The following is a 23,525-nucleotide window of genomic DNA, read 5'->3' on the forward strand; positions in this document are numbered from 1 at the left end:
GATGCTCACGGACAGAACACCGCACGCACCCAGCGCCCGGCACAGCCGGCCTGCAGGCTCAGCCCGCGGCCAGGGATGCTCTCGGTTCTCCGCGGCACACCGGGTCTCCGCAACGTGTCCCACGCGGGGAACGGCCGCCCCCCAACCCCACCGCGGCGCACGGCCGGACCGCCGAGTTCCCGTTGCCCGAGGGCGGCACCGCCCGGCGCTGCGCCCGCACCCACGAGCGGAACGACCGGCCGGGGCACGGCAGTGGGACGGCATCCCCGCACCCACCTCCTTCTTGACGGTGCGCAGCAACCGCTGCCGGGTCTCCGCTTCTGTGGGGAGAAGAGGAGAGCCCCGTTAGCGCGGCCCGGCCCCGCAGCCCCCCGACCCACCGCCGCCACCGCCCCCAATCCCATCCCAGCCCTTCCCTACCCGCCGGGGCCGCCGCCATAGCCGCGCTCCGCAGCGCCCGCAGAGTGGCGGAGGGCCGGGCCGGGCCGATCGGGTCCGCACCGCCCACCGCGCCCGCCGGGGTGGAGCCGAGGCCGGGAGCGCCGCCAATCCGAGCGCACCGCCCGGGGACGGCCGTCGGTGGAGCGGGGCTCCGTGCGAGCCCGGCCCGGCCGTGCGGTGCGGTGACGGCCGGCAGAGCCGTGCCCTCCGCAGGGCTCATCCCTTCCGTGGGGACGGCGGTGCTGTTTGTCCCCTGAGCAGCGTGGCCCCGTTCCTGCGGCTCTCCGAAGATCACCATCCCCACCATCCACATCATCTCCCGCATTTGGGGAAACCTCCCACCAAGCAGCCCCAGGCCCGGTGTGCGCCAGGGCAGCGACCCACGGGGCTGAGTGACACGGAGACGGGGCCGTGCCTCGTGTTCTGGGCCATGTGGCAAAGCCCTCTCCCCGCACAGCCCCGCGCAGCCCCGCACAGCCCCGCCCGCCCACCGCGCTCCCGTTGGCGTTCTGCACCGAGAAGGAGATAACGAGCAGCAAAGCCCTATTCGCGGGAGACCCGGAGACGCCTGGAATCAAGATTGCAAACAGTTCAGCGCAAGCCCTGGCTCGCAGCTCTTATTAACATATTTTCTGTTTTTCTGCTCCCTCGTTTGATGTTCCAGGACATTTCCATAGAAACAGCATCCTGGCTCCTCAGCAGTCCGGTTTCCACTAACCACAAACCACATTAGCACGGGGCAGAACGAGCGAGCTGCAGGCTGAGAGTAATGCAGAACTCATCCCTGCAATTTGCCTTTTGCACAGGGAGGATCTCTGTGCCGTAACGGGTCGTAGAGGAACGCTATTTCCTCCTGCAGCGTTTGTTTTTTGCCATTAATTCAGTTGCTAAATGCCCTAACAAAGGCAGATGGCACCAGGGGGGCCAGGGACCCCTGCCTTACCCATGCAGGTGGCACACAGCTGTGCTGCTCTGCCCGTCTTTTCTTTATGTCCTACGGTGCTGAACAGGCAATTAAGGCAGGCTAATAAACACTCACAATGAAGGCATCACAGCCTCATAAAGCAGCACCTCGTAAAGCATGGATAGAATGGGGTTGGCCCCAGGTTTCTGGAGTCTGGAGAGCTGGAGCAGGAGCACGTCGAGCTACCCTTAATGTGATTAAGTTACATCTCTGCGTATCATGCTAATTAAATTAAACTTCCCACTGCTGCCTCTGCGGCTTAAACAGAATGGTGGTTTTAAGACCACAATTCACCTCTCTGCATTTCAGGGCATGGGGAAGCAGGTTGGATAATCAGATCAGTGCGCTCTTCAGAAACTCTTCTAACTCGGTGGAAATTCAGATTTAAATCTGATTTCAGCTACGTTTCAACAGTGCGTTCTGAATCTGAAGTGATTTGGATGCAGCTGCCCCCTCAACTGCTGTGGAATCAGAGAATGGTTTGGGATGGAGAGGACTTGAAATTCTGAGCGATCCCAACCTGCTGCTGAGGGCTGGTGGCCATCCATCAGATCAGGATGCCCACGGACCTTCATGATGGAGCTCTGGGTGTCCCTGTTTGCTGCATGAGAAAGGACCAGCTGGTCTTTGAGGGTCCCTTCCAATGCCAGCTGTGATCCTATGGCGCAGGGTAACACACGCAGGCATGGACAGCAGGAGTGGAGAACTGAGACCAGAATAAGGAGAGCTCTGGGGAAGTTTCTCAAAGCAATGGGGATCTCAGAGCCCGCTCTGCATGGAATTGACAGCAGGTGCCTGGGGGCAGGTGGGGCCGGCAGCGGGGCCCTGCAATTGCAGCTCAGGAGCAGAGCGTTGGCATCACCAACAGGATCTGTGGCAACGAGACCCCCTGGAGAAAATAAGGGTCAGCTGCAGAAAAAGAGCTGCTGGTTTGGTTGCTATGACACCAATGCTGTCACTGCTGTCACTCACAGGGAGGACTGCCTGTGGGATGAAGCCCCGGCACTCTGCTCAGACACAGCCATCCCCAGGGAGACACAGAGCACCCGGCAGCCGAGCACCTCTTGGCTTTGGTCGCTGATGGGTTCAATACCCACACCCACGTTATAGGAGGTGCTGCTGGAATTCACAGCTTTGAGTGACACAGATCTCCTATAAACCCATGGGGGGATTAGTTGGCTCTCACCTGCATGATGAGCCCCTGCTGGGGAGCCTTGGTGCCTGAGAGGCATTCAGCCCTGTGCAGCAACAGCAAACGTGGTACTTTAATGGGGCATCTCCAGCAGGTCCCCATGCACATGCTGCAGCACCATTCATGTCCAGAGGACTCCAGCTGGCGTCACGTCGTCACAGCAACCTGCCGTCCGTGTCCCATTTTGATCTCGTTTGTAGTTTCTTTTAATTACAGATGAGGGGTGCCTGGAACACGCACGGTCTGGAGTGCCCACAGCCTCCTGCAGGGCTTAGCTGAGCAGGGCGCAATGCAGGGAGCTGCCTGTTTTGTTTGCAGTGAAGTTTGCTGTTGAACTGCCAAATGGAAGAGAGCGATGGTTCTCTGTACCACACCATTCCCTCCCGATAGCTTGTGGGCTGCAGAAGTTATTCCACTTTCCAGTGGTACAACCACTCGCACCCCCAGATCTCAAAGCGTCGCTGACTGTGGCAGCAGGTGGAGGTGCCTCCGGCCTGCAAATTGCACCAAAGACGAAAAAATAATGTTGCACTGAAAGGGTGCAGAACCAAACCACCACCTCTGCCTTAACCCCACATCTGTGCAAAAAAAAAACCCCACCCCGACAGCAAAACGTCCCCTGGATGCAAGGAGCAGGGGATGGAGCTGTGAGCCTCCCCACTCCTTCTGCACTGATCAAAGCACGGCTCTCCCCATTGGAGCCATGGGTTCCCAGCTGGAGGTGGGGACACGTAGGCAGCCGGACCCTCCCCTCCTCAGATCTGTCATCAGATGGAGAAAAATCCATTCTTCCCTCCCCAAGTTGCTCACCCAACCCTGCAGAACTCGCAGGGGCACAGAATGGGGGAGCGCTGCCCGGTGCCTGCTGGCCCCCCTCAACACGACGGGGGTCCCGGAGCCACCCCTGTGCCCCCAGCCCACCCCCGGGACAAGTGGAGCAAGAAAATGGATTTCCTCCTCTCAGTCGTCGGGTTTGCCGTCGATCTGGGCAACGTGTGGCGCTTCCCTTACATCTGCTACCAGAACGGAGGGGGTAAGGACAGTGCTGGGGTTGCTGCACTGGGGGAGCAGAAAGCTGTTTGTGGGCTTTGGGATGCTGAGAACTCGCTGTTGCTTTTCTCTGTTTGTCTCTAGCTGCTCCTCTTGGCAGAGGGCAGCTCCACTTCTCCCCACTTTTCCTCACCTCTCTTCTCTCCGTACCCTGCGCCAGTCCGCAGTGATGGAGCTGCATGTTTGGGGTGGGAGGCTCTCGCTGGTCTTATCCCTGAGTGCAAGCAAACCTCTGGCAGGCAGTGCCTTGAATAACCCTGCAGACACCTTCGGTCTCAGCTCCATGCAGCCGTGGTGCTGGATGCAGTGTGAGCCCTGATCCATGAGCACAGCCCTCTGTGCAACATGGGTGCTCCCTCCCATGGAGCTAGCAGAAGATAGAAAAGCTCCATGAAGGAAACGTCTTCAGTAAATGATGGCTAAATAAGTTGCTTTAAATAGAGCCGAATAATAATAATAATAATAATAATAAACAACTCTTGCATAGAAATTATAAATGAGGAATGAGAATTCTGTGCCGTTTGCAACAGCACAGTGGATTTAATTGCCAAAGTCGGCATTCGGGTAACATCTTCTCAAGCTTGGGGAAATTAGCAGGAGATAATTAGTACCACACTCAAGGCTACAGCGTGGATCCCAGGTGCCCCCACGGAAGCAGTTATTTGTGCCTTAATCCTGTGGGACGGCCAGTGAACTTCTGCTGGAGCTGCTCTCCATCAATGCAGAGGGAGCTGTGGGCTCTGGGTGGGGAGCTGGGCTCGGGCAGCAGCTCCATAGAGGGAGGGATGGACTCCCAGCCAGGATGAGCCTGCAGGGCTGGCAGCACCTTGCCATGAGGGCAGGGCAGCAGGGATGTGATGCCCCCGGTGCGTGGAGGCTCTCACAGAGAGAAGCTGTGGGGGTTCAATTAACTGCCCCCAGCTGAGCTATCCCGACAGCACAGAGAGCAGCTCCACTTCCAAAAAGTCCACTGGGTGCAGCACAGCTCTGCTAAAAGCACTGCAAGCATGAATAATGTAGACGACAGCGTTAATTACTTGTATCTCGGGGTGACAATCAGTGAGATTTCCCCTAAAATCTGAGACCTAAGAGGTGCACAGTGCCTCATCCCCTGTGTCTGCCTTGTTCTGCTCATTGCATCAGCCTGCCTGAGCGTTCCCAGCAACGCACCCACCTGTGAGCTGCTTGCTGCAGGGCATCCCAAAGCCTGCGTGCATCCAAATGCTCATCCATGCTTCATGACACATCCCTGTGCACGCTCACCGCCTGGTACAGGGTTGCAGCAGTCACCCCACTCTGCTCCTTACCCCACAGGAGCCTTTCTCATCCCATACACGCTGATGGCTGTTTTTGGAGGGGTGCCCCTCTTCTACATGGAGCTGGCCCTGGGGCAGTTCCACAGGACGGGCGCCATTCCCATCTGGAAGCACATCTGCCCCATCTTCAAAGGTGAGTGAGACCCAGCTTCATGCAGAACCACTACCAGCCCCACACAGGACCAGCAGCCCTATGAAACACCACCAGCCCCACGCAGGGCACAGGCCCAGCTTTCCCACCTGTCCCTCTCTCTCCACAGGCATCGGTTTTGCCATCTGCATCATTGGCCTCTACGTCTCCTTCTACTACAACACCATCATCGCTTGGGCTCTCTATTACTTCTACTCATCCTTCTCGGGCACCCTGCCCTGGGCGAGCTGTGACAACCCCTGGAACACACCCAACTGCACCAACTACTTTGGGAGGAACAACGTGACCTGGACCAACTTCTCCAGGTCCCCAGCTGAGGAGTTTTATACGTAAGTGTCCACATGTGGGCAGTGAGCTGGAGTTGGGGTATGTCTCGCAGTGCAGGGAGCAGGATAGGGGGCCTGGCAGCAGACGTTCCACTGCCCGTGGGCATCATGAGACCCTGAGACCCTGTCTGGACATAGGAGGAAGGTCCTGGAGCTTCAGAAGTCCGGAGGTCTGTACAACGTGGGGGGGATCCGCTGGCAGCTGCTCCTCTGCCTTTTCCTCATCTTCACCATCGTTTACTTCAGCCTGTGGAAAGGGGTGAAAACCTCTGGGAAGGTAAGAGGAACCCGTGCCAATGCTGCTGCAACCCTGAGCTCCTGCCTGGCTAAACTTAGGGCATCGCCTCCTCCCCATCCCTGCAGCCAGGTTGTTGGGTGCTCGGTGCCATGGCTGATGGCTGCCCCTGCTGTAGGTGGTGTGGGTGACAGCCACGCTGCCTTACCTCGTCCTGCTCATCCTGCTGGTCCGCGGGGCCACCCTGCCTGGAGCCTGGAGGGGGGTCCTCTTCTACTTGCGCCCAGACTGGGGCAAGCTGCTGAGCACAGCGGTGAGTGCAGGTGCCCCATCTCTGCCTCCCCTGCTCCCCTCTCCGAGGCCAGGAGCACACAGACCCTCCCACAGCATGCACCCACCCCTGTGCACTGCTTTTGTAGAGATGAAATGCCCTGGCTGGGCTCTTGGAAATGTAAATCTATAATTGAATCACCCATCTCATTGCTGCCGCGGTTTGTTCGAGCCGTGTTCTCGCCCTGGCTTGACAATAGGCTTCCTGTGGGTAATTACCAGGCAACACTTGAAAATTCTCATTAAAGATAACCAGGGCCACACTGCTGCCTGGACCTGGCACAGAGGTTTGAGGCTCCCTCTGGCTTCCTCTCCCCCTGGGCACAGCATTCAGGGTTAGGGTTAGCGCATCCCTGTGCCAAGGGGGGCCTGCTGTGGGGTGGGCAAACCGCAGAGCACCCACCCAGCCTCCAGCTGCCTGTTGCTTCTGCCAGGTCTGGGTTGATGCTGCTGCACAGATTTTCTTCTCCCTGGGTCCTGGATTCGGTGTTCTTCTCGCTCTGGCCAGTTACAACCACTTCCACAACAACTGCTACCGGTGAGCACCTGCTGCAAGATGCGGTGCAGGCATGGAGGCTGTGCCAGAGAAGCTGCAGCAGAGCACCACAGCCATGGGCTGAGCACTGCTGCCCATTTCCCTGATGGTGTGGGCATGCAGGGAGGGCTCAGCCGTTTGCCACGTCTCCCTGCCTTCTGTCTTCCAGGGATGCACTCATCACCAGTGCAGTGAACTGCCTCACCAGCTTCCTCTCGGGTTTTGTCATCTTCACTGTGCTGGGCTACATGGCTGAGATGCGGGATGTGGAGGTGGAGGATGTAGCCAGAGACAAAGGTTTGCCCCCCACTGCTTCAGAACCCCATCTTGTCTGGCCTCATGGTGCCCCTGCTGGAGCTGGGATGTCCCTGTGCACCCAGGGGTGCATGGATGGCAGTGAGGCCAGGACTGCTACACTTTATGAAATCCCACTGCTTGCCAGCACCCAGAAGAAAGGCAAAACCAACCTGCCTTCCTAGGTCCCAGCCTGCTTTTTATCACCTACCCCGAAGCCATCGCCAACATGGTGGGATCCACCTTCTTCGCCATCATCTTCTTCCTGATGATGATAACGCTGGGGCTGGACAGCACGGTAGGAACCTCTGCAGCAGCACTGACACAACAACAAGGGGAAGATTCCGTCTCATTCCTGTGCTCTGTTTGCAGTTTGGGGGCCTGGAGGCCGTGATCACCGCCGTGATGGATGAATACCCCCAGGTCCTGGCCCAGCGCAGGGAGCTCTTCGTCCTCGGCCTCATCACAGTCTGCTTCCTGGGCTCGCTGAGCACCCTCACCTACGTGAGTACAGCCTGGGGAAGATGCTGGCCTGCGCTGTGCCCCATCAGTGAGCACAGTGCCATCCCACCAACCCATCTCGCTCCAGGGCGGTGCCTACGTGGTGAAGCTGCTGGAGGAGTTTGGTGCTGGCTGCTCCATCCTGGCCGTGGTGCTGCTGGAAACCATAGCTGTGTCCTGGTTCTATGGTAAGAGAGGCACCAGGATGGGATCTAGCAATGGGATGGGACCTGGAAACCAGATGAGGCCTGAGCCCATGGGCTGCAGCTGCCTTGCCCCATGACGGCTCTGTGCTCCGCAGGGATCCAGCGGTTCTCCCATGACGTGAAAGCCATGCTGGGCTTCACCCCAGGGCTGTTCTGGAAGGTGTGCTGGGTGGCCGTCAGCCCTGCCCTGCTGGCAGTGAGTAGTGCATTTCGCAGCCCCTCCTGCTGCTGTGCTCCAGGGCAAAGCTTGGAGCTGACAACCAGGCAGGATTGCTGAGTGCAGCTCTGAGCCTTGTGTTGCAGCTGACCCACAGCTGCAGAGAGCCAGCAGGGCTGCTCAGTGCTGGAGCACATCCTTGAGCTGCTTCCTGATTGCCCTCTGTGGGTTCTGCAGTTCATTGTGGCCAGCTCGCTTCTGGAGCAGCCACCCCTGGCCCTTTTTGACTACCAGTACCCAGCATGGAGCACCTCACTGGGACACCTCATAGGAGCGTCTTCCTTCATCTGCATCCCTGTCTACATGGTGTACAAGTTGGTCTGGACACCGGGGTCCCTCAAGCAGGTCAGAGCTACATCAGCACAATGCTGTCCTCAGCTGTCACCCCTCCTTTTCACCAGTTTTTGGGACATCTCTGAGCTCGGGGCCATTGCAGCCCAATGGAAGAGCAGCAGCTCCCGCTAGCAGAGCTCGAGGTCCCACTGCAGGAATGGAACCCATTGCTTTTCTCTTCCTGCTTCAGCGCCTCGCTGTCTGCATTCGGCCGGAGAAAACAGTGCGAGACCCCCAGGCAGAGGTGGTGGGCATGGAGCCGGTCCTGTAGCACGATGAGGGGATGCAGAGGCTGCTCCCTGTTCCCACGTAACGCCATCAGGCAGGCAGAAGGCTGTCACTTCCACCATCCTCTCTGCTGACTGGCCCCACAGCTGCAGGCGTTGTAAGCATGCAGTGACCACGGTGCCTCCTGCAGTGCAGTGTGCGGGCGCTGCATCGCTGCTCCATGTGTTGGTCCCCTTTCAAAGAGAAAACAAAGCCCCGGCTGTGAGCAGGCTGTGTGTTTTTTGGCTTTGTGAGGTTCATTTCCCCCATGCTCCCCGTTGAGGTGAAAGCAGAACCCCAACGTATAGCAATGTCCCCATGGTCACTGTCACCTTGTCTGGCTGAGGGATGCCTGTGGTGTCACCATGCCGCTGGCTCCATGTGCCCTCATCAACTGCTGTCAGCCCTCCTGTCCCCACAGCAGCTAACACAGAACAGAACAGAACTGGAGGGTGCAGCCAAGAGCTGGGGGCAAACAGAGGGCTGGAAGAACACAGGGGTAGGGGGCACATAGAGATGGGGACAACAGCGGGGTGGGGAGAACATGAGTTTGGGGGTGACACAGGGATGGGGGACATATAGGGATAGGAGATAGTGATATCTGATAGTGATAGGACAAGGGGGAACAGCTATAAAACTAAAAGATGGGAGATTGAGGTTGGATGTGAGGAAGCAATTCCTCACTCAGCGGGCAGTAAGATCCTGGCAGTGCTGCCCAGAGCTGTGGTGCCCCATCCCTGGAGGCGCCCGAAGCGATGAGCTGGGGGCAGCCAGCACACGGCAGGGCTGGGGGGGCTTTGCGGTCCCTTCTAACCCAAACCATTCTATGACTCTATGAGACACGCGGAAGTGGGAAGAACAAGGGAACGGAGAGAACGCGGGGACGTGTGCGACACGGAGATGGGGGAGAACTCGAGAAACACACAGACGGGCAGAATTTGAGGCAGGGGAAACGCGCGATCCGCCGGCGCACAGCGATGGGGCGCGGCGCTGACGCTGGCGGGGCGGGGCGGGCGGCAGGAAGAGGAAGCGCCGCTCTTCGCCGTGCTGAAGAGCCGAGCCGAGCCGAGCCGAGCCGAGCCGAGCCGAGCCGAGCCGAGCCGAGCCGAGCCGAGATGTCGCTGCGGGGCTGGGCGCTGGCCGTGCTGGCGGCACTGACCCCGGCGGAGCGCAGCCGGTCCTACGCCGTGCTGCAGAAACAGAACCTGGGTAAGGAGCGGGGGGGCGGGAGGGGACGGCTTCGCTTTGTGCCCTGCGGCGGGGACTTGATCTGTCGGCCTCCTCCCTCGCAGTGCTGCTGGGCAGCATCCTCAGCGCCCTGCTGCTCACCATCGTCCTCGTGGCCGTCTGCGTCTACAAACCCGTCCGCCGGCGGTAGTGGCCGCGTCCCGCGGCTCGAGGACATCGCCGTCACCCGCACGGACCCGCACGGACACCCGGAGCCGCCCCGCGTGGGTTCCGCTCGGCATCACCGCATCCGCTTTGCAGTGATGGCGGTCCCAGCCCCAGCGCTGAGCACCGGAGCCACGGGGAGCAGCCGCGGACGAGGACCGCGTCCCAGCCCCAGCACCTCTGGGAGCTCTGCGGTGGAGCTACAGCCGGATCCACGTCGTGCAGCTTTTGGTAACAAATTCAAGGGTTTACACTGAAGTCACACGTGTGTACGGATGCTGCTATTCTTTTTTTGTTTTGCACTGCCGGGAGTAGTAACTGGATTTTTGCTTATAAATATTACTTTGGTATTTAACATAGGGGTCAGGGGTAGTAATTTATTTTAGATTTTTAAAACCGTACCTCCGGAGTAAAGGTGGTGGTCAGCTCTGCAAGCACTGCAGCCAGCTGGTCCTGCTCTGTTAGGGGCAGGGAGAACTCCTGGAGCTGAGGGTTCCCTTTGCTGCTGCTCTGTGCATCAGTAAATGAGCCTGGCCTGGAACAGACCTCGTTTCCATTCTCAACGAAGCACACATGAGGGAGCAAGCTAACGGCAGGATGTTTCTTTCGGATCTTCTCCATAGTTGCAGAGCTCTGGCTCGCTGATTTTTGCATCCTTTGTTCCATGTAACACTGTGCCCATAGCTGTGTGCTTGTTAGTGGGTGCAGCTCTGAGCTGAGCTCCCTGCAGCAGCATTGTTTGCATTCATTCTTCGCCCCTGCTCTGTCTCTCTGTGCGAATAAAAGAGAAGTAAACACTGCAGGACTCCTTTATTTATTCATGGACGTTCAGCTGTAGCAGTCCCACATCCCAGCTGCGAGCTTACTGCTTGCAGGACAAGGGAGGAGAACGAGCAAAAGGATTTCCAAATGAAGCGCATTGTGAGTTACCATGGAACATAACCCAACCCCAGAACAACAGCCCCGCTTTGTCTCACTGCCACACAGCACAGAAATGGAGCCACAGCTTACAGACCTTTAGGTGCTGCTGTGCAGAAGTTACTCGTAGGTTCAGAACGCAGATGCAGCTCTTGGTGACCGAGGTTCTGCTTTCCCACATAACCTCAAAGGCTGTTCAGGGAACCAAAATTGACAGGCTTAATTTTTGGACAGCAGTGTTAACATGAACATAACAGTGCAACTCACTCCTGCTCTTTTCCATCTGTTACTCACAAGAAGGTGCATACAGAACTGACCAAGAGCACTGAAGCCTCAACACCAGCCTGCTTTTAATTTGCTGAGGACAGTTCACTGATCCCCATTTTATTTTTTCCTTCTCACCTTGGAGATGCTCACTAGCAAAAAGCAAAGTCACAGAGCAGTCTTACAAAGGTAACAGCACTCTTTATTTCCGCTGGAGGAAAAATAAAACAACAAACAAAACCAACACAACTTTATCTTTTAACCCATAATGTCGTCAAGAGCTGAACACAAGGCCTATTCCCTTTTCTGCAACCCAGAAAGTCACAGTAATCCTCTTTTCAAAGAAAGATGCAGTTCCAACACAGCCCCACTGCCTCCATGCAAAGAGTTGCATTCCCCATTCCTGCAGCCACCAGGAAGCTATGGAGGGTTACAAGCTGCAAGGTTAAGCATGATACAATAGACAGTGAATTTTAATTGCCTAAAGAAATATGGATTATTGGTTTAAAGATGAAGTTCTAAGCTACCACCCATCTCTCTGGTCGGGCCATAATGACTTGAAAGGAGTTAACATTTGGTTGCACAGAGCCACCCTGGTTTGCTCGAGGAGAAGTGCAGGGTTAGGCAGCAAGATGACAGCAATACGTACCATAGGTTCTCACAGCACTGTGAGCAGGGACTGAGCAATACTGCTGATGTTCGACTGCTGTAAGGCCTCCCTGTGGGCGTACATCCTTGTGTACATGTGGAGTGCACTCGAGAGTCACAGGGCAGTACTGTAAACACTGACAGGAGTGCAAGTAGAATAGCTACAACTCTACTGTAGGAGGAAAGACCTGAGGAAAGCTGTTAAAACCTATTTCTGAATTGTAACGATAGCATTTGAGGGAGGGCAGTCATCTTGGTTTGGTTTAAAAGTCAATAAAAAGATTCAGATAAAAAAGTATGTGTTCACATGAAGGATAAGCGTTTGAATTTTAAAAAGCAACAGGCATTTTCCCTCTCGGGTGACAGAATTAAAACTCATCTTGCAATAAGTACACATTAAAATCTCAACTGACTTTTCTCCTGTTTGAATTCAGCAGCACCCACATGCACACACACAGTGATCTCAAGAAGCACCTTTATCTATTGCTTACGTCCTTGCTGCCCTCTGACTATGGGAACGAGCTGGTGTTGAATCACTGCAGAAAGTGCTACTTTAGGAGGATGGTCCCACTTGAGGAGCTAAAATTGTACTGGCTGCTTGGTTTGTCTGATCTCAGAAAGCACTAGTTTAATCTCAAGCTTGGATTAGCTGTTCAAGTATAAAATTATCCCTTGTAAGCAGGAGCATATGATAAAAGTCTCAGTGACTGGAGAAGAAATAATCATGTATAAACAACACCAACAGAGCATCTGTCAGCACGGAAACTACTGTACGTATGTGAATGCATAGAGATACCTTCCACGTAGGGACTGGAAGGAACAGAGACAATGGCTTTGAATTATTCCCAAGTGACTATGCAGATGAGTATTTCTTTGGTAAGTAATGAAGTTTCCCTTCTGAACTCCTCATAAATCAGGTTTTTTACAGTTCAACGCAACCCTCAGGCCTGGTGCCAAGCAAGCCTTCCACCTGCTCTTCAATAAACGTGTTCAGGTAAAAGAATGTCACAGCTTAGGCTGCACAGCTGGGCAGCCAAACACAGAATGCCCAGTCACTGAATCTCCCTCAAATAATAAAAGACAATTTAAAAACCATCAGCTGTTGTAGCTGATATTACAGCGACGATGAAGAAGGCAGGTGAAATGTTTACTTCAGCAATCCAGGAGCGATCTCCAGCCTGAGAGCTCTGAAAGCCTCCAGCTTCGCATGGATTTGGTCACCCTTATTATCAAGAGTTATTTTTCCACAAGAGAAAGCTGTAGAACTTGCTGCAGCTCTGCATCTTCCTCCTCACGGCGCTGCCTCTCGCGCTCCTCCTGCTCGCGGACAGACAGCTCCATGGCAAGCTGCAAGTCCTTCTCAAAGCTTGAAGGCTCGCTAGGGCTGCTGCTCTGTGAGTTACCTGTGCTCGTTAGATAGCTCTCCTGCAGTGCCCTGGAGAAAGCAGAAAGGCAGAACGTTGAGAAGGAGAAGAGATGGAGCTTATTTCATGTTTCCTGCAAGGATCCACCCTAGCAACTTGTGTTCAGTCTGCAAACCTGAATCACAACCTTACAGGGCAGAAAGCAGCTCTCAGTGTAAGATAGCAGCACTAACAGGCATATGTAAAACTTGTTCTAGGGCTCCTCAGGAATACACCAACCCAGAGGGGCCAAACTCCTAGCTTTAATGGCAGAACAGAAAGGCTGTGTGTAATAGGAGAAAAAAAATCAGGAGAAAAACCTGACACGTGCAGGTCAGTTCTGGAGCTGAGCTGAAGGCACAGATCAGTGAGGCCCAGCCTGGAGCTCTGGCTTGTTAAATAAAAAAAGAGGAAAGACTGAAGCAGCACAGCAAGACTGACCTTGAATTCTGTGCATCTGCTACCTACTGTTGGACATTCTTTCGTCTATTGTGTGTGACTTAACAGAAAATTAATTAGTTACCTCTGATACTGTATATTGAAGTCCTGTGAATATGCAACTGCTCCATTGGAATGCGCCCCCACTTCCTAGAAATTGAAGAACATGTCATAGACTGGCAGTGCTCCTCACTCTTCTTTCTTCTTCAAAATAAATTACTCTATTTTCCTCCTCTGAGGTTCTTGGAAAAGCCATCCGACGTGGCACTTTGTACATAATGGCTTAATTTACAGATACAGCTATTGCTGCACATTTCTTGTCAAAGCTGACAGACCTGCACTGAACAGATTACAGCACACTTACTTTATTTCCACTGGATTCCAACAGGCTCTGCTGAATAGCAAACTGCATGATCTCGTTATCTTCATCGTGCACATGTATGTTCCTGCCATCATCTTGGACATGGTAAGATTTGGGGATCTCAAACACTGACTGGTCAACCTCAAAATTAGCACCTATGGAAGGAAAATATAGTTGAAAACATGGCATGGTATATTTGTGCAAGTTGTTAATAGAAAGAAATCCAATGGATGTTCATACATGATTAACTCCAAAAATGCAGATAAACCACCTGCCTGCATGTAGCCAGAGGCTCTGGCAAACAAGCATGGCAGTAAAATGCAGTACAGGCTTAGGTGAGGTAGCTGAACCATGCCAAAAATTAGTGGAAGAAAAAGGATGGAAGAGAGAAACAGTCCAGTAGCTCTGACTTCTCTGGGGTTATTTGCAATGGATGTGAAAGCTCTTCTACTCACTCCACAAACAGAAACACACAGAGATGCCATCACTGCATTCTTCACCCCTCACCTGCATCCCCCTGCACACCTCCACCCGTTGGTGATGTTCTCTCAGCTGTCCTGCAGCTGTTGACATTTTCAAATGTAATTCGAGCGTTCAACACATGAAATAAGGGAATTTCTATTAAAAAACACAACAAAATCTGTATCAGAAAGAAGTCTGTCATTCATTTTCACACCTGCAGCCACATATTATCTCATATAATCCATAAGCAGCATGCCACAACAACTAAGTGATCTGCAGCTCAGATTGCCAAGACCTTGCCCTTGGTCTTTGTCACTCTGCCTCTACATCCCATGAGGTTATTAAAAAAAAAATTGCCAAACCAAATACATTTAAACCACAAGGAAAGGGCCAGAAACAGCTAATTCTTATTAAGTTCCACCATCTTTAAAATCATGCTTTTACACTGAGAATTTGGATCCCACGTTCGCAGACACAACTTGGTTCTCGTGTGGCAAGATGAGTGGTAGAACTGAAATGGTTTTTGTAAGCATATGTTGCAAAGAAATTACAAAGAATGCAAAAAAAGAATACAAAGAATGGAATGAAGACGCTAGAATAGAGATTGTGAAACATTACCAATTTTGACAGGAAACCCTGGTGGAAATTCCAGAGTGATGAAATCCCTTAGTCTGGCAAAATGAGCACTAGTTCTGGCCATCAGATCAATGATTGGAGTTACTTGCTCCACAAGGGACAAGGGAAACTCTTCACTCATCCACAAGGTCGCTTTAAATCTGAAAGGATAAGTTGTGTAAAAGCATCCTGAGTATACAATTCTGGAAAGTGAAAAAGCAGAATATATAATGAAAAAGCAGAATACATAAGGAAAAAGCAGAATACATAAGGAAAAAGCAGAATACATAACACTTCCACCTGCTTCACACCAAGAGCAATAGCTTTGAGAATCCAAAGCACACTCTTGGCCAGGCTAGAGACAAACCATAGGAGTTTCCTGACACCTTGCAATAGGGAAGGGTCAGGTATTTGAGAAGTTACAGCACTAGAACTAAGAATTAGTCCACAGCTGATTACTTCAAGATGCCTCTTTTAATTAACATTGCAAGGAGAGTGAAACTGCACTGGATGTTTGTAAGATACAGTTTGCAGAGGTTAGAGGACAGACAAGAGGCAAACTGGAAATAGTCACAAGTTTTATTTCTCACTTCTGCGTTCGAATGGTGACTTCTTTGGGTCTTCCTATATCCCTGCCCTTCAAATCAAACTCTGGATCGAAGTATTCCTCTGGAGTAATAGCAGTAGGGTTGTTACTTGTGGCATACTCTGTTGTCTTCACTGCACTCTACATAGCAAGAGAGAAAAAGACCACAGAAGTACAAAACAAGCAGTACACACCCCTTATGAAGGAGCTCATCATCTCTCCTAGCAGCTAGAAAATCTGTATCTGCTGTGTTTAAATGTGTCCAGATTGAAGGTGGTTTCTAAAGCCATAGGGGGCCACTAACAACCCATTTCAGAAGAAAAAACAAACCCACAGGACACAGTGTTGATACGGAGTTGTTAAGTGTTTCTGATACCACATCAGCATCATCTCCCACCTGAGGGTCCTGCTGGCCTGTGAGCACAGCTCCCAGATCATTCATAGGCTACTCAGAACACCTTGCTCAGGTTTACCATCGCTGCTCACATCCCAGCTCTTGTTTTGCTATAGGATTCTACATCTTTTTCACAGGAGCATTCAAAAAGGAAGCACATAGTACTAATGCAGGAACATTGGAGGGTTTAGAACAAATAAAGATCTCCCCAGGGAAAATTCAAACCTCGTTATCTGAGTTGCTGCAGAGCTAAGGAAATAGGAAGAGATGCTGCGTGCATACAGCTATCAATACAGACCTCTGTGCCACAGGGTCCTGCTGTGGGGTCAGACACTCACCTGAGCACCGTACTCATGCTCCACTGTACCCAGAAACGATTCCAAGGGGCTCCTGTCAGCTTCAGACAACATGAAAAACAACTCAGCAGCAAAATCTTGTACACAGCAAGCTAACAAGCAAGGCTTCTGACTCAGAGTACAGTAAGCCAGTCACAGTGAAGAGGAAGCCCGTGTTCCCTGTAAGCTTCAACAGGCAAACCCAGCACCGAAAGGTGACAGAGTAAGATGGATACAAGATCCAGAACAGAGGCAAGGATTTCCAGGTCTCTATCATCAGATCACTATTATTCACAGTGCCTCCCCTGGTGACCCCAGAGCAAGGCAAGGTATCATGTGAGGCCACCAGCAACCCATCTTTTACTCCAGTTCAATCATTGAAAGTCTCACAGGACCAGAGATGAACAGAAAGCTTAAGAAAACAAAGTCCAGATGAGCCTTTAGAACTGGCCAAAACAAATTAAAGGCACGAATGCATTAAAAAGAAGGCAGTAGAGAGCCAGAAGGTTGTATTTAATTTCAGCAATCCCGTAAGAAAGCTACCTTTATATCTTTTCTTTTCCTCTTCTGTTAAGTGTTCCGTTCTGATTTTTGTGACTATGTTTACATTGTTTGCCATGTACACCTTTAGAAGAGCAGAAGGACAAGAATCACCACAGGTTACCAAACACTGCCTCTAAAAGAGCCATAAATACGAGCCTAAGATAGAATAAAGCAACATGGATCTGCTTTTCACTGATGAAGATCTTAACCCTTAACATACCAGCAATCACCTGGAAATGCTGCACTTGGATTTTCTATTCCCTTTGGTATAATGAAAACCCCACGTATCATTTTCCTGACAGCTCCCTCTAAAGGCTGAAGCTGTACAGCCACCTGCTGGGCAAGCAGATAGAATAAACACCACAAACCAACCAAGGTGGTACTTGGATTTCTGCTACCAGTTTCTTGCTGCCATCAGTTGTGTCTCCTTGCAGTACTGTTATTAGAGAGTGCCCATGCTTCCTCCTCTTTCAACAGTGAAGGAATTACAACAAGAATGAATTCAGTTCTGTTCTTTGGAAGGCAGTTCTAACAATTACACTCAATCTTTTTCCCTTCTTCTCTTGAAATGCTTTGATCCTCCTCCTCCCCCACAGCTCCTGGGGGGAAGCACCCTTGAAGATCCTCACTACTACCCTGTTCTGTAACACAATAAAGCCCTTGACAACTAACTTAGAACCTAAAACATTCAAGAAATAAAGGCAAAACACAACAACATTTCAGTTAGCTGTGAGACCCCTTAGCTGTACAGAATGGCTTTACCTTTGCTTCATAACCATTCACACCTTCTGCTTTTTCAGTCCTCCAAACCCAGAATCCAGATGTGGTTCTGCCAGAAAGTGAACACAAGTATCTAAACTGTTGCACTCCTACACGACACATGGTCCATTTCTTCCCCAAAACACTTTGAACAAATGATATTTGATAAGTTATTTGTTTATTGACCTCAGACAAAAGCACAGGTCAATGTGTCCTCGTGCACACACACCATGACAGCACTAAGAAAGTCATGCTGCTCCCATTCTTCAGCTCATGGAAGAAGTCCATGCTCAACCACGATTTCAGATTCAGATGTGGACCCTTGAGCCACAGAGGAGGAAGGCAATCTACAATAAGCTATTTAGTCTAGCATCCAGCTCCCAACGCTGAGTTTGATTCCAAAAGTAATCCCACACAGCAGTTTGGGAACCAGTGCTAGCATTTCTGTCTAGGAAGCCTTTGTCTCTGGATGTGTAGATGCTGTAGTAAATATGGCTCACTGAACACACAGGGACTAATCCTGGGAAGCTCTGAGGAAACACTGGGGATACAGGATAAAGAAACTGCGTGCACACATGGAAGGTACGACCATCAGGACACTTGCAGAGTTGATTTATAAGAGAAATTTCGTACCTTACCTTTCAAAAGCAATATTTTTGGTATCAAGGCACGTGTTGATAATCGGAGACGTAAGGCGCCTTTCCACTTCTCTTCTCTTTGGTGTCATGGATCCCAGTGTCAAACGTTCCATGTGTTGGGAAATCTCAAAGCGTTCCGTGGTAACAAACTTATCATCGTGGTTAATCTCAATTAGTTCTGCCCAACCTTCAGCATCTGTTGGAACAGGGCCTCACTTTAAAAGGCAAACAACACACCAGCAGTGCTCCACAGTGCAAAGCCCAACACACGCTGCTATCAAATCGGGGTGGAAGCCAGTTTGTTGTATTTTGCACTCAGAGTTGCAACTACATTTAAAATTGCATTTTATTTGGAGGCAAGGGAATCAAAGGGGCAAAGCATGTAAGAATTTGAAGTGGAATTTTTGCCCTCTGATCAAATGCTGATCTCAGATTAACACCAAAGAAGTGAAGCCGCTGTGTTAAAAATACGAAACCCCACCTTCAAGACATTCATGGAAACGTGCACAAAACTTGCTTAAAATTCAGCACTCGGCCTCAACAGATCTTCTGAGCGAAAATAGGGCTTCTTCTCATTGTGGTTTATCCAGCATTTGGCAATCAGCACTGCAGATAAGACAATGCATACCTTCTCCCTTGAAGATCAGGCTGCGCCTTCCCCTCTCCCAGCTCATGTTTTCAAACCCCAGCAGTGTGATATCCACTCTCAATTTGGCACCACTTTTCCAGATGCGACAGACATCACTTGGACAAACCCGAGAAACCAGTGGAACTACAAAAGCAACACAGAAATAGAAAATATTCAAGAAACTAAGCAGGTGGGAAAACTGAATTCAAGCAGAAGTGCTATTTGTAATGCATGAATTACTCAGTACTGTGATGGTTATCCCACAGGAAACAAGACAACAGCCCTCTTTAGCTTTCAGAGCAATCAGCTAAGGGACAAAACCCATTGTTTTAATTTAAAGATTAATGTGAAAAGGAATGAGACATTAATTCAGACTAAGATGTGAAATGGGCTAAAACCAATCTCAGCCTGATAGATAGCTGCTTGGAAAATGAAGTCAGCCAGAAGTCAAGCAGAAGCAAAGCAGATACCTCCAAGAAGTCTGTGCAGTCACCAACAGCCAGAGATAGGCAGGCAAGACTCTGGGAAAAGCCTTCAGTGACTGACAGTGGTTAAAGTCTCAGTAAAAAAAAAAACAAACCACCCCACAAACAGAATGGAAACAAAGAACAATTGTGATACAGAAATACAAAGGGTTATTCTGAGAGGTGATGGTAAGTATTCTGAGGAGCAGGGAACAACAATGCCAGTAAGTCTCTCCCTTTGCAGAGCTTTTGTGACATTGGTGGGAGAGTCCTTCTGCCTACTGCTTAGAAGCACCAACAATCAGGATTCTTACCCCAGCTAGTGAATTCCCATTTCATTTCCACATAAAAGTCAGGAGTCTGGGAAAGAAAAAGACCCTATGAATACTTCACAAAACAGTATTGATTTAATATTCAGCACAGCATTTCCCATGAATGTTTTAGATAAAGGAAAACTCAAAAACAAACAGCCTCAGTCTAACAAGCATGTAACACTTCAGTCTGCTGTTACTTTATAATGAGCTATTCTTTATGTTATTGCAGAAGCAGCAACACCTTAACAGCCACCTTTGAACATGACTACAGATTTCAAAAGGTCAGGGAAAAAGTCTCCACCTCCCACAGGCCTATGCAATATGTGAATTGAAGGGAAAGAATTCAGTTGCCCAAATTCAGATTAACTGAACTCTCTGTCTCATTTCAGTTTATTCAACTGAACAACTGCAATCAGACTTACAGTCTGGAGTCAACTAAATAAGCACCTCATTAATCTTCTGGAGTAATTCAGGGACTCCTCCAAGCGTCCTGGAGGTCTGCTGATAGTCTCTGTGCTGCAGAATCATATGGACCATCTCTGGATCTCCTGTGCTGATGGCCTCATGTAAAACTGAAAGAAATCCAAGCACAAGATGGTTTCGATTTGCTTTCTGAGCAAAACGCACGGTGCAGAATCAAAGTGCAGCACCTGCAACTGAGAAGCACTAAGACATCATTCCTGTTTTTCAAGCAGTCTTTACCTGTCCATCCCTGTGCGTTCTCTTTAGTTACATCTGCCTTGTGCTGAAGGAGGACTTTGGCAGATTCTATGTAACCCAAGGAAACAGCAAGATGCAGCAAGGTGCGGCCCCGGGGATCGCGTTGATCAACATCCTGTTGAGTATCCAAGAGATAAGTAATGCTGACGTTGCTCTAGCAAATGCAGTTAACCACAATGCACTGAGTTCACATAAAGCTTGTTGGGAATAACCTAGGAGCTAACGTTCCCTACATATGCCCACACAGCTCATGCTACGTAGTCACTCTATTTGCAAACACTGCTGCGCTGCCCTTCTGCCCTCAGTACACTGCAATCTCACTTCCCAACGAAATAAAACGAGAAGCAGGACGGGGCCTACAAACTGGTGTCACTGCAAAACACAGCTGAGCTCCCAGTGATGCTTCTCATTTCTCTTCCTGTGATATCTCCCCCTCTGAAGCAGTCCCTTCTAGGAAAAAACAGTTCTGTGTTCACTGAAACACACACAGTTAACAGCTCAAGAGAGATCACTGGAGGACTCAACGCACAGCGTAACAGGAAGGGGAAAAGAGGGGAAAAGAAACAAAAACAACTCAACACCAATCTTGTGTAGCACTTTTTGAGAGCACAGAAGCAAATGGTAAGTTACAAGGCATCCATTTTACTGACACACAGAGCACAATGAAGAGCGAATGCATTTCGTACAAGACACTAAAAATAAAAAACTACACAAGCAAAAATATCCAAAACATGCAAGCACAACATACTCATACCTTACATATCTTTCACTATTAGCTTAGAGATTTGAAACAGAAGAGCATCTATAACTAAAGGAAAAGGGGAAAGTCAATAGCAGAACAGGAAAGTTATTATGCAAGTTAACGCGGTTATCTGACAGCATCAAGTTTGAAAGATCACACACAATGGGGGAAGCTTCATTTTAAAGCATTCTTTTCTCAGTTCTGTTCTGGAATACCAATGCATCTGCCTCTCCACTCCCTACCAGTCCAATGCTAATTGCTCTAGTGTGGGAAGGACCTCTGCTAACCAGTAAGCCATTAGTTAGGGGTTCCACCCCTCCTTGCCATACCCAGCGCAGCTGGCAAAGTGCCTTTTGATTCCTTCACGTGCCTCTATGCCAGCAAGAAGCTTATCCCAAGGAAGCAGGAGGAAATAGATCTTTGGAATACCTCAGAAGGGAAAAAAGTAATATTTAAAAACAGATAAAGTAAGAGATGGACATGTCCCATCTCAAAAGGCTGCTCGTTGCCTCACAATGTGGAGCACCCACAGGTGTGGATGCTCACTTAGCCCCAGTCTCACAAAGACAAGCAGCACGAGGATCCTTATCTGATTACAAACGTCCACACATCAAAATGTGACTGCAATAGAAATAAACTGAAGCAGTGTGCCAGCAAGGTTGAAGACGTTAAGGATTAAGGTTAAGTGAATTAGATGAAAGCTAACTGCATTCCAAAGATTCTCCTTCAAAATCAGGAGAGGTGCATGCTCTCAGCAAGCATTAGTAAGTCGTGGAGCACTGTTAGAACTGCAGGTGGCAATCACCAGTCAGGAGTGGCAAAGCCCAACTTGGGATCATGTCCTTGTGGAGCCAGGCAGAATGCAATGAGTGTGTTCTGCTCCCAAATGATTTCCCCCCCCACCCCAGTGTGCACCTGAGCCTTTGCACAGTGCCTCAGCACAAAGGATACTTCAGCCTGAGCTCTGCTGCAGCATTTCAGACTGTTAATTCCTTACGTCATTACTATTTCTCCCTCAGCCATCCCAAAGAGGGAACAGCTTTGTATTTTTCTACTCTATAGCACGAAACAATGAGTCTATTTTTTTTTTTTTAAAACTGAGATGCTGAGAACACTCCAGCCAGTATAAAACCGCTGCTCTAAGCACTGCTGGTCCTCAGCAAGCCACAGCCTGCCCTCATCTCCAGCAGCAGCAGCTCGGCTGTGCTCTGATTTTCCATTAAGCTAAGCTGTGCTTGCTGCTTATTTACACAGAAAAACAATGGAAGTCCATCACATCCCTATACCTTCTTACCTCACTCCCAAACCCACAAATAGATGCAGAAGGAGAACAGTCCCACCAGCCTGGCACAGACTCAGGGCGCAGCCGAGGCTCTCTCTGCCCAGCAGGGTAGCAGTTACCTGTTCCTGCAGCTCTTCATCCAGCCTCCGATACTCATTGTTCCACACCAGGAGGTGCAGGGGGAACGCACTGCTGGCCCTGCCGGGGGAACTCATCATGCCACACACCTGCAGGAGCGGGGGAAGCAGGCAGCCTGCCCTCACCGCCCCCCCCCCCGCTTTGTTTAGTGGTGCCCCATGCAAAATCCCACACCCTGGAGGGCTGCTCCTACCGGTCCCCTCAGGCCTTTGTGCCAGGGCCTCTCCCTCAGGACCCTTCCCCGAACCACCATCCCTAGGGCCTCCCTCAAGTCCCTGCTCCTGAAGTCCCCTTTAGGCTCCAGTTTCTGCCCCCCAGCCCTCATCCCTGTGGCCTCGTCCATTCCCTCTCCCAGACCCCCACTCTGTGCCTCTCTTTGAGCCCCTCATTCCTACCCCTTTCCCTCAGGCCCTTGCTCCTGGAGTCCCCCTCAGACCCCCATCCTTGGGGTCCCTCTTACACCTCAGATTCTGCCTTCTCCTCCCTCTTTCTTTTCCCTTCCCCCCCGCCCCAGACCCTCAGCCCCGAGGCTCTGCTCCTACCCACCCCCCTCTGATCCCATTCCCGGAACCCCTCCTCAGCCCCTCACTCCTTCTTCCCACCCCTTCCCCCAGAGCCCTGCTCCTTCCCCCTGCATCCCAAGGCCCCACCTCAAACCCCAGCTCCCGCCCAGGCCGTCTCCTCACCCCCGTCCCTTCGCCCCTTCCTTTCCCTCCAGGGCAGCGGTAAGGACGACCCACAGCACGGCAGGTGCGGAGCAAAGGGCGCCGGGCTCTGCCCTCAGCCTACTGCCACCGGCGGGCCCCGGGCAAGCGGAAGTCGCCGTTCCCCGCTCTCCCCCCCCACTTACATACGGGGCGTCCCGCCCGCCGGCTCCGCCATCACTCTCCTCTCTGGGGGGGGCGCCGCTGCCGCATAATACGGGATGAGGCGCCCGGTGCGCACCGCGCCCCCCCGCCTCCGGGCAGCGTTGGTTTCGCCCGCCCGCTCTGCCGCGGAAGTAGGAAAAGCGCGCAGCCATCGCGGGTAAGGGCAGCGCCTCCGGCCGCCATCTTGAGTCGGGGCAACGCGACGGCTACGGCGCCGCGGCTCCGCCGAGCGCAAGCGGTTTCGCGAATAGCGC

General features: G+C 51.4%; 4 protein-coding genes across 9 annotated transcripts in view; 2 read left to right on the forward strand and 2 right to left on the reverse strand.

The window, feature by feature from the left end:
- SGSM1 (small G protein signaling modulator 1) overlaps nucleotides 1-498 on the reverse strand; it is a 29,056-nt gene extending 28,558 nt beyond the window's left edge. For all 4 annotated transcript variants that reach the window (XM_052691091.1, XM_052691093.1, XM_052691092.1 and 1 more), the window contains exons 1-2: nucleotides 421-498; nucleotides 277-320 (exon numbers count right to left, since the gene is read on the reverse strand). In XM_052691091.1, coding sequence (XP_052547051.1) covers nucleotides 277-320; nucleotides 421-439 — 63 coding nt within the window. In that variant the 5' untranslated portion in view covers nucleotides 440-498. The remainder of the gene's footprint in view (nucleotides 1-276; nucleotides 321-420) is intronic.
- A 2,939-nt stretch (nucleotides 499-3,437) lies between these two features.
- On the forward strand, nucleotides 3,438-8,362 carry LOC128084588 (sodium-dependent serotonin transporter-like). The gene is made up of 13 exons (XM_052690807.1): nucleotides 3,438-3,630; nucleotides 4,962-5,096; nucleotides 5,224-5,443; nucleotides 5,579-5,717; nucleotides 5,854-5,988; nucleotides 6,440-6,543; nucleotides 6,710-6,837; nucleotides 7,020-7,132; nucleotides 7,207-7,338; nucleotides 7,424-7,523; nucleotides 7,637-7,737; nucleotides 7,936-8,103; nucleotides 8,282-8,362. Exons 1-13 carry the CDS (start codon nucleotides 3,438-3,440, stop codon nucleotides 8,360-8,362), a joined length of 1,749 nt encoding a protein of 582 aa, XP_052546767.1.
- A 1,011-nt stretch (nucleotides 8,363-9,373) lies between these two features.
- CUNH12orf76 (chromosome unknown C12orf76 homolog) lies at nucleotides 9,374-10,550 on the forward strand. Its single transcript, XM_052691290.1, has 2 exons — nucleotides 9,374-9,567; nucleotides 9,651-10,550. The coding sequence occupies exons 1-2, from the start codon at nucleotides 9,474-9,476 to the stop codon at nucleotides 9,734-9,736; spliced, it is 180 nt and encodes a 59-aa protein (XP_052547250.1). The 5' UTR covers nucleotides 9,374-9,473; the 3' UTR covers nucleotides 9,737-10,550.
- Nucleotides 10,551-11,113: 563 nt separating this feature from the next.
- On the reverse strand, nucleotides 11,114-23,438 carry ANKRD13A (ankyrin repeat domain 13A). Of its 3 annotated transcripts, none has more exons than XM_052691273.1 (16): nucleotides 23,089-23,438; nucleotides 22,384-22,462; nucleotides 20,223-20,355; nucleotides 19,968-20,092; nucleotides 19,521-19,566; nucleotides 18,743-18,886; nucleotides 18,115-18,310; nucleotides 17,480-17,546; nucleotides 16,718-16,799; nucleotides 16,178-16,236; nucleotides 15,450-15,586; nucleotides 14,863-15,020; nucleotides 14,290-14,400; nucleotides 13,786-13,937; nucleotides 13,507-13,571; nucleotides 11,114-13,015 (listed from the first exon to the last, which is right to left on the reverse strand). In XM_052691273.1, the coding sequence occupies exons 1-16, from the start codon at nucleotides 23,421-23,423 to the stop codon at nucleotides 12,817-12,819; spliced, it is 2,088 nt and encodes a 695-aa protein (XP_052547233.1). In that variant the 5' UTR covers nucleotides 23,424-23,438; the 3' UTR covers nucleotides 11,114-12,816. The 3 variants fall into 3 exon arrangements, with proteins under 3 accessions (XP_052547233.1, XP_052547234.1, XP_052547235.1); XM_052691274.1 differs by having other exon boundaries at nucleotides 22,384-22,491; nucleotides 23,089-23,210; XM_052691275.1 differs by lacking the exons at nucleotides 22,384-22,462; nucleotides 23,089-23,438 and adding an exon at nucleotides 22,277-22,367.
- Nucleotides 23,439-23,525: the final 87 nt, after the last annotated feature.

Source organism: Tympanuchus pallidicinctus, unplaced genomic scaffold (genome assembly GCF_026119805.1).
Source record: "Tympanuchus pallidicinctus isolate F22 unplaced genomic scaffold, pur_lepc_1.0 scaffold28, whole genome shotgun sequence".
Lineage (NCBI taxonomy): Eukaryota > Metazoa > Chordata > Aves > Galliformes > Phasianidae > Tympanuchus > Tympanuchus pallidicinctus.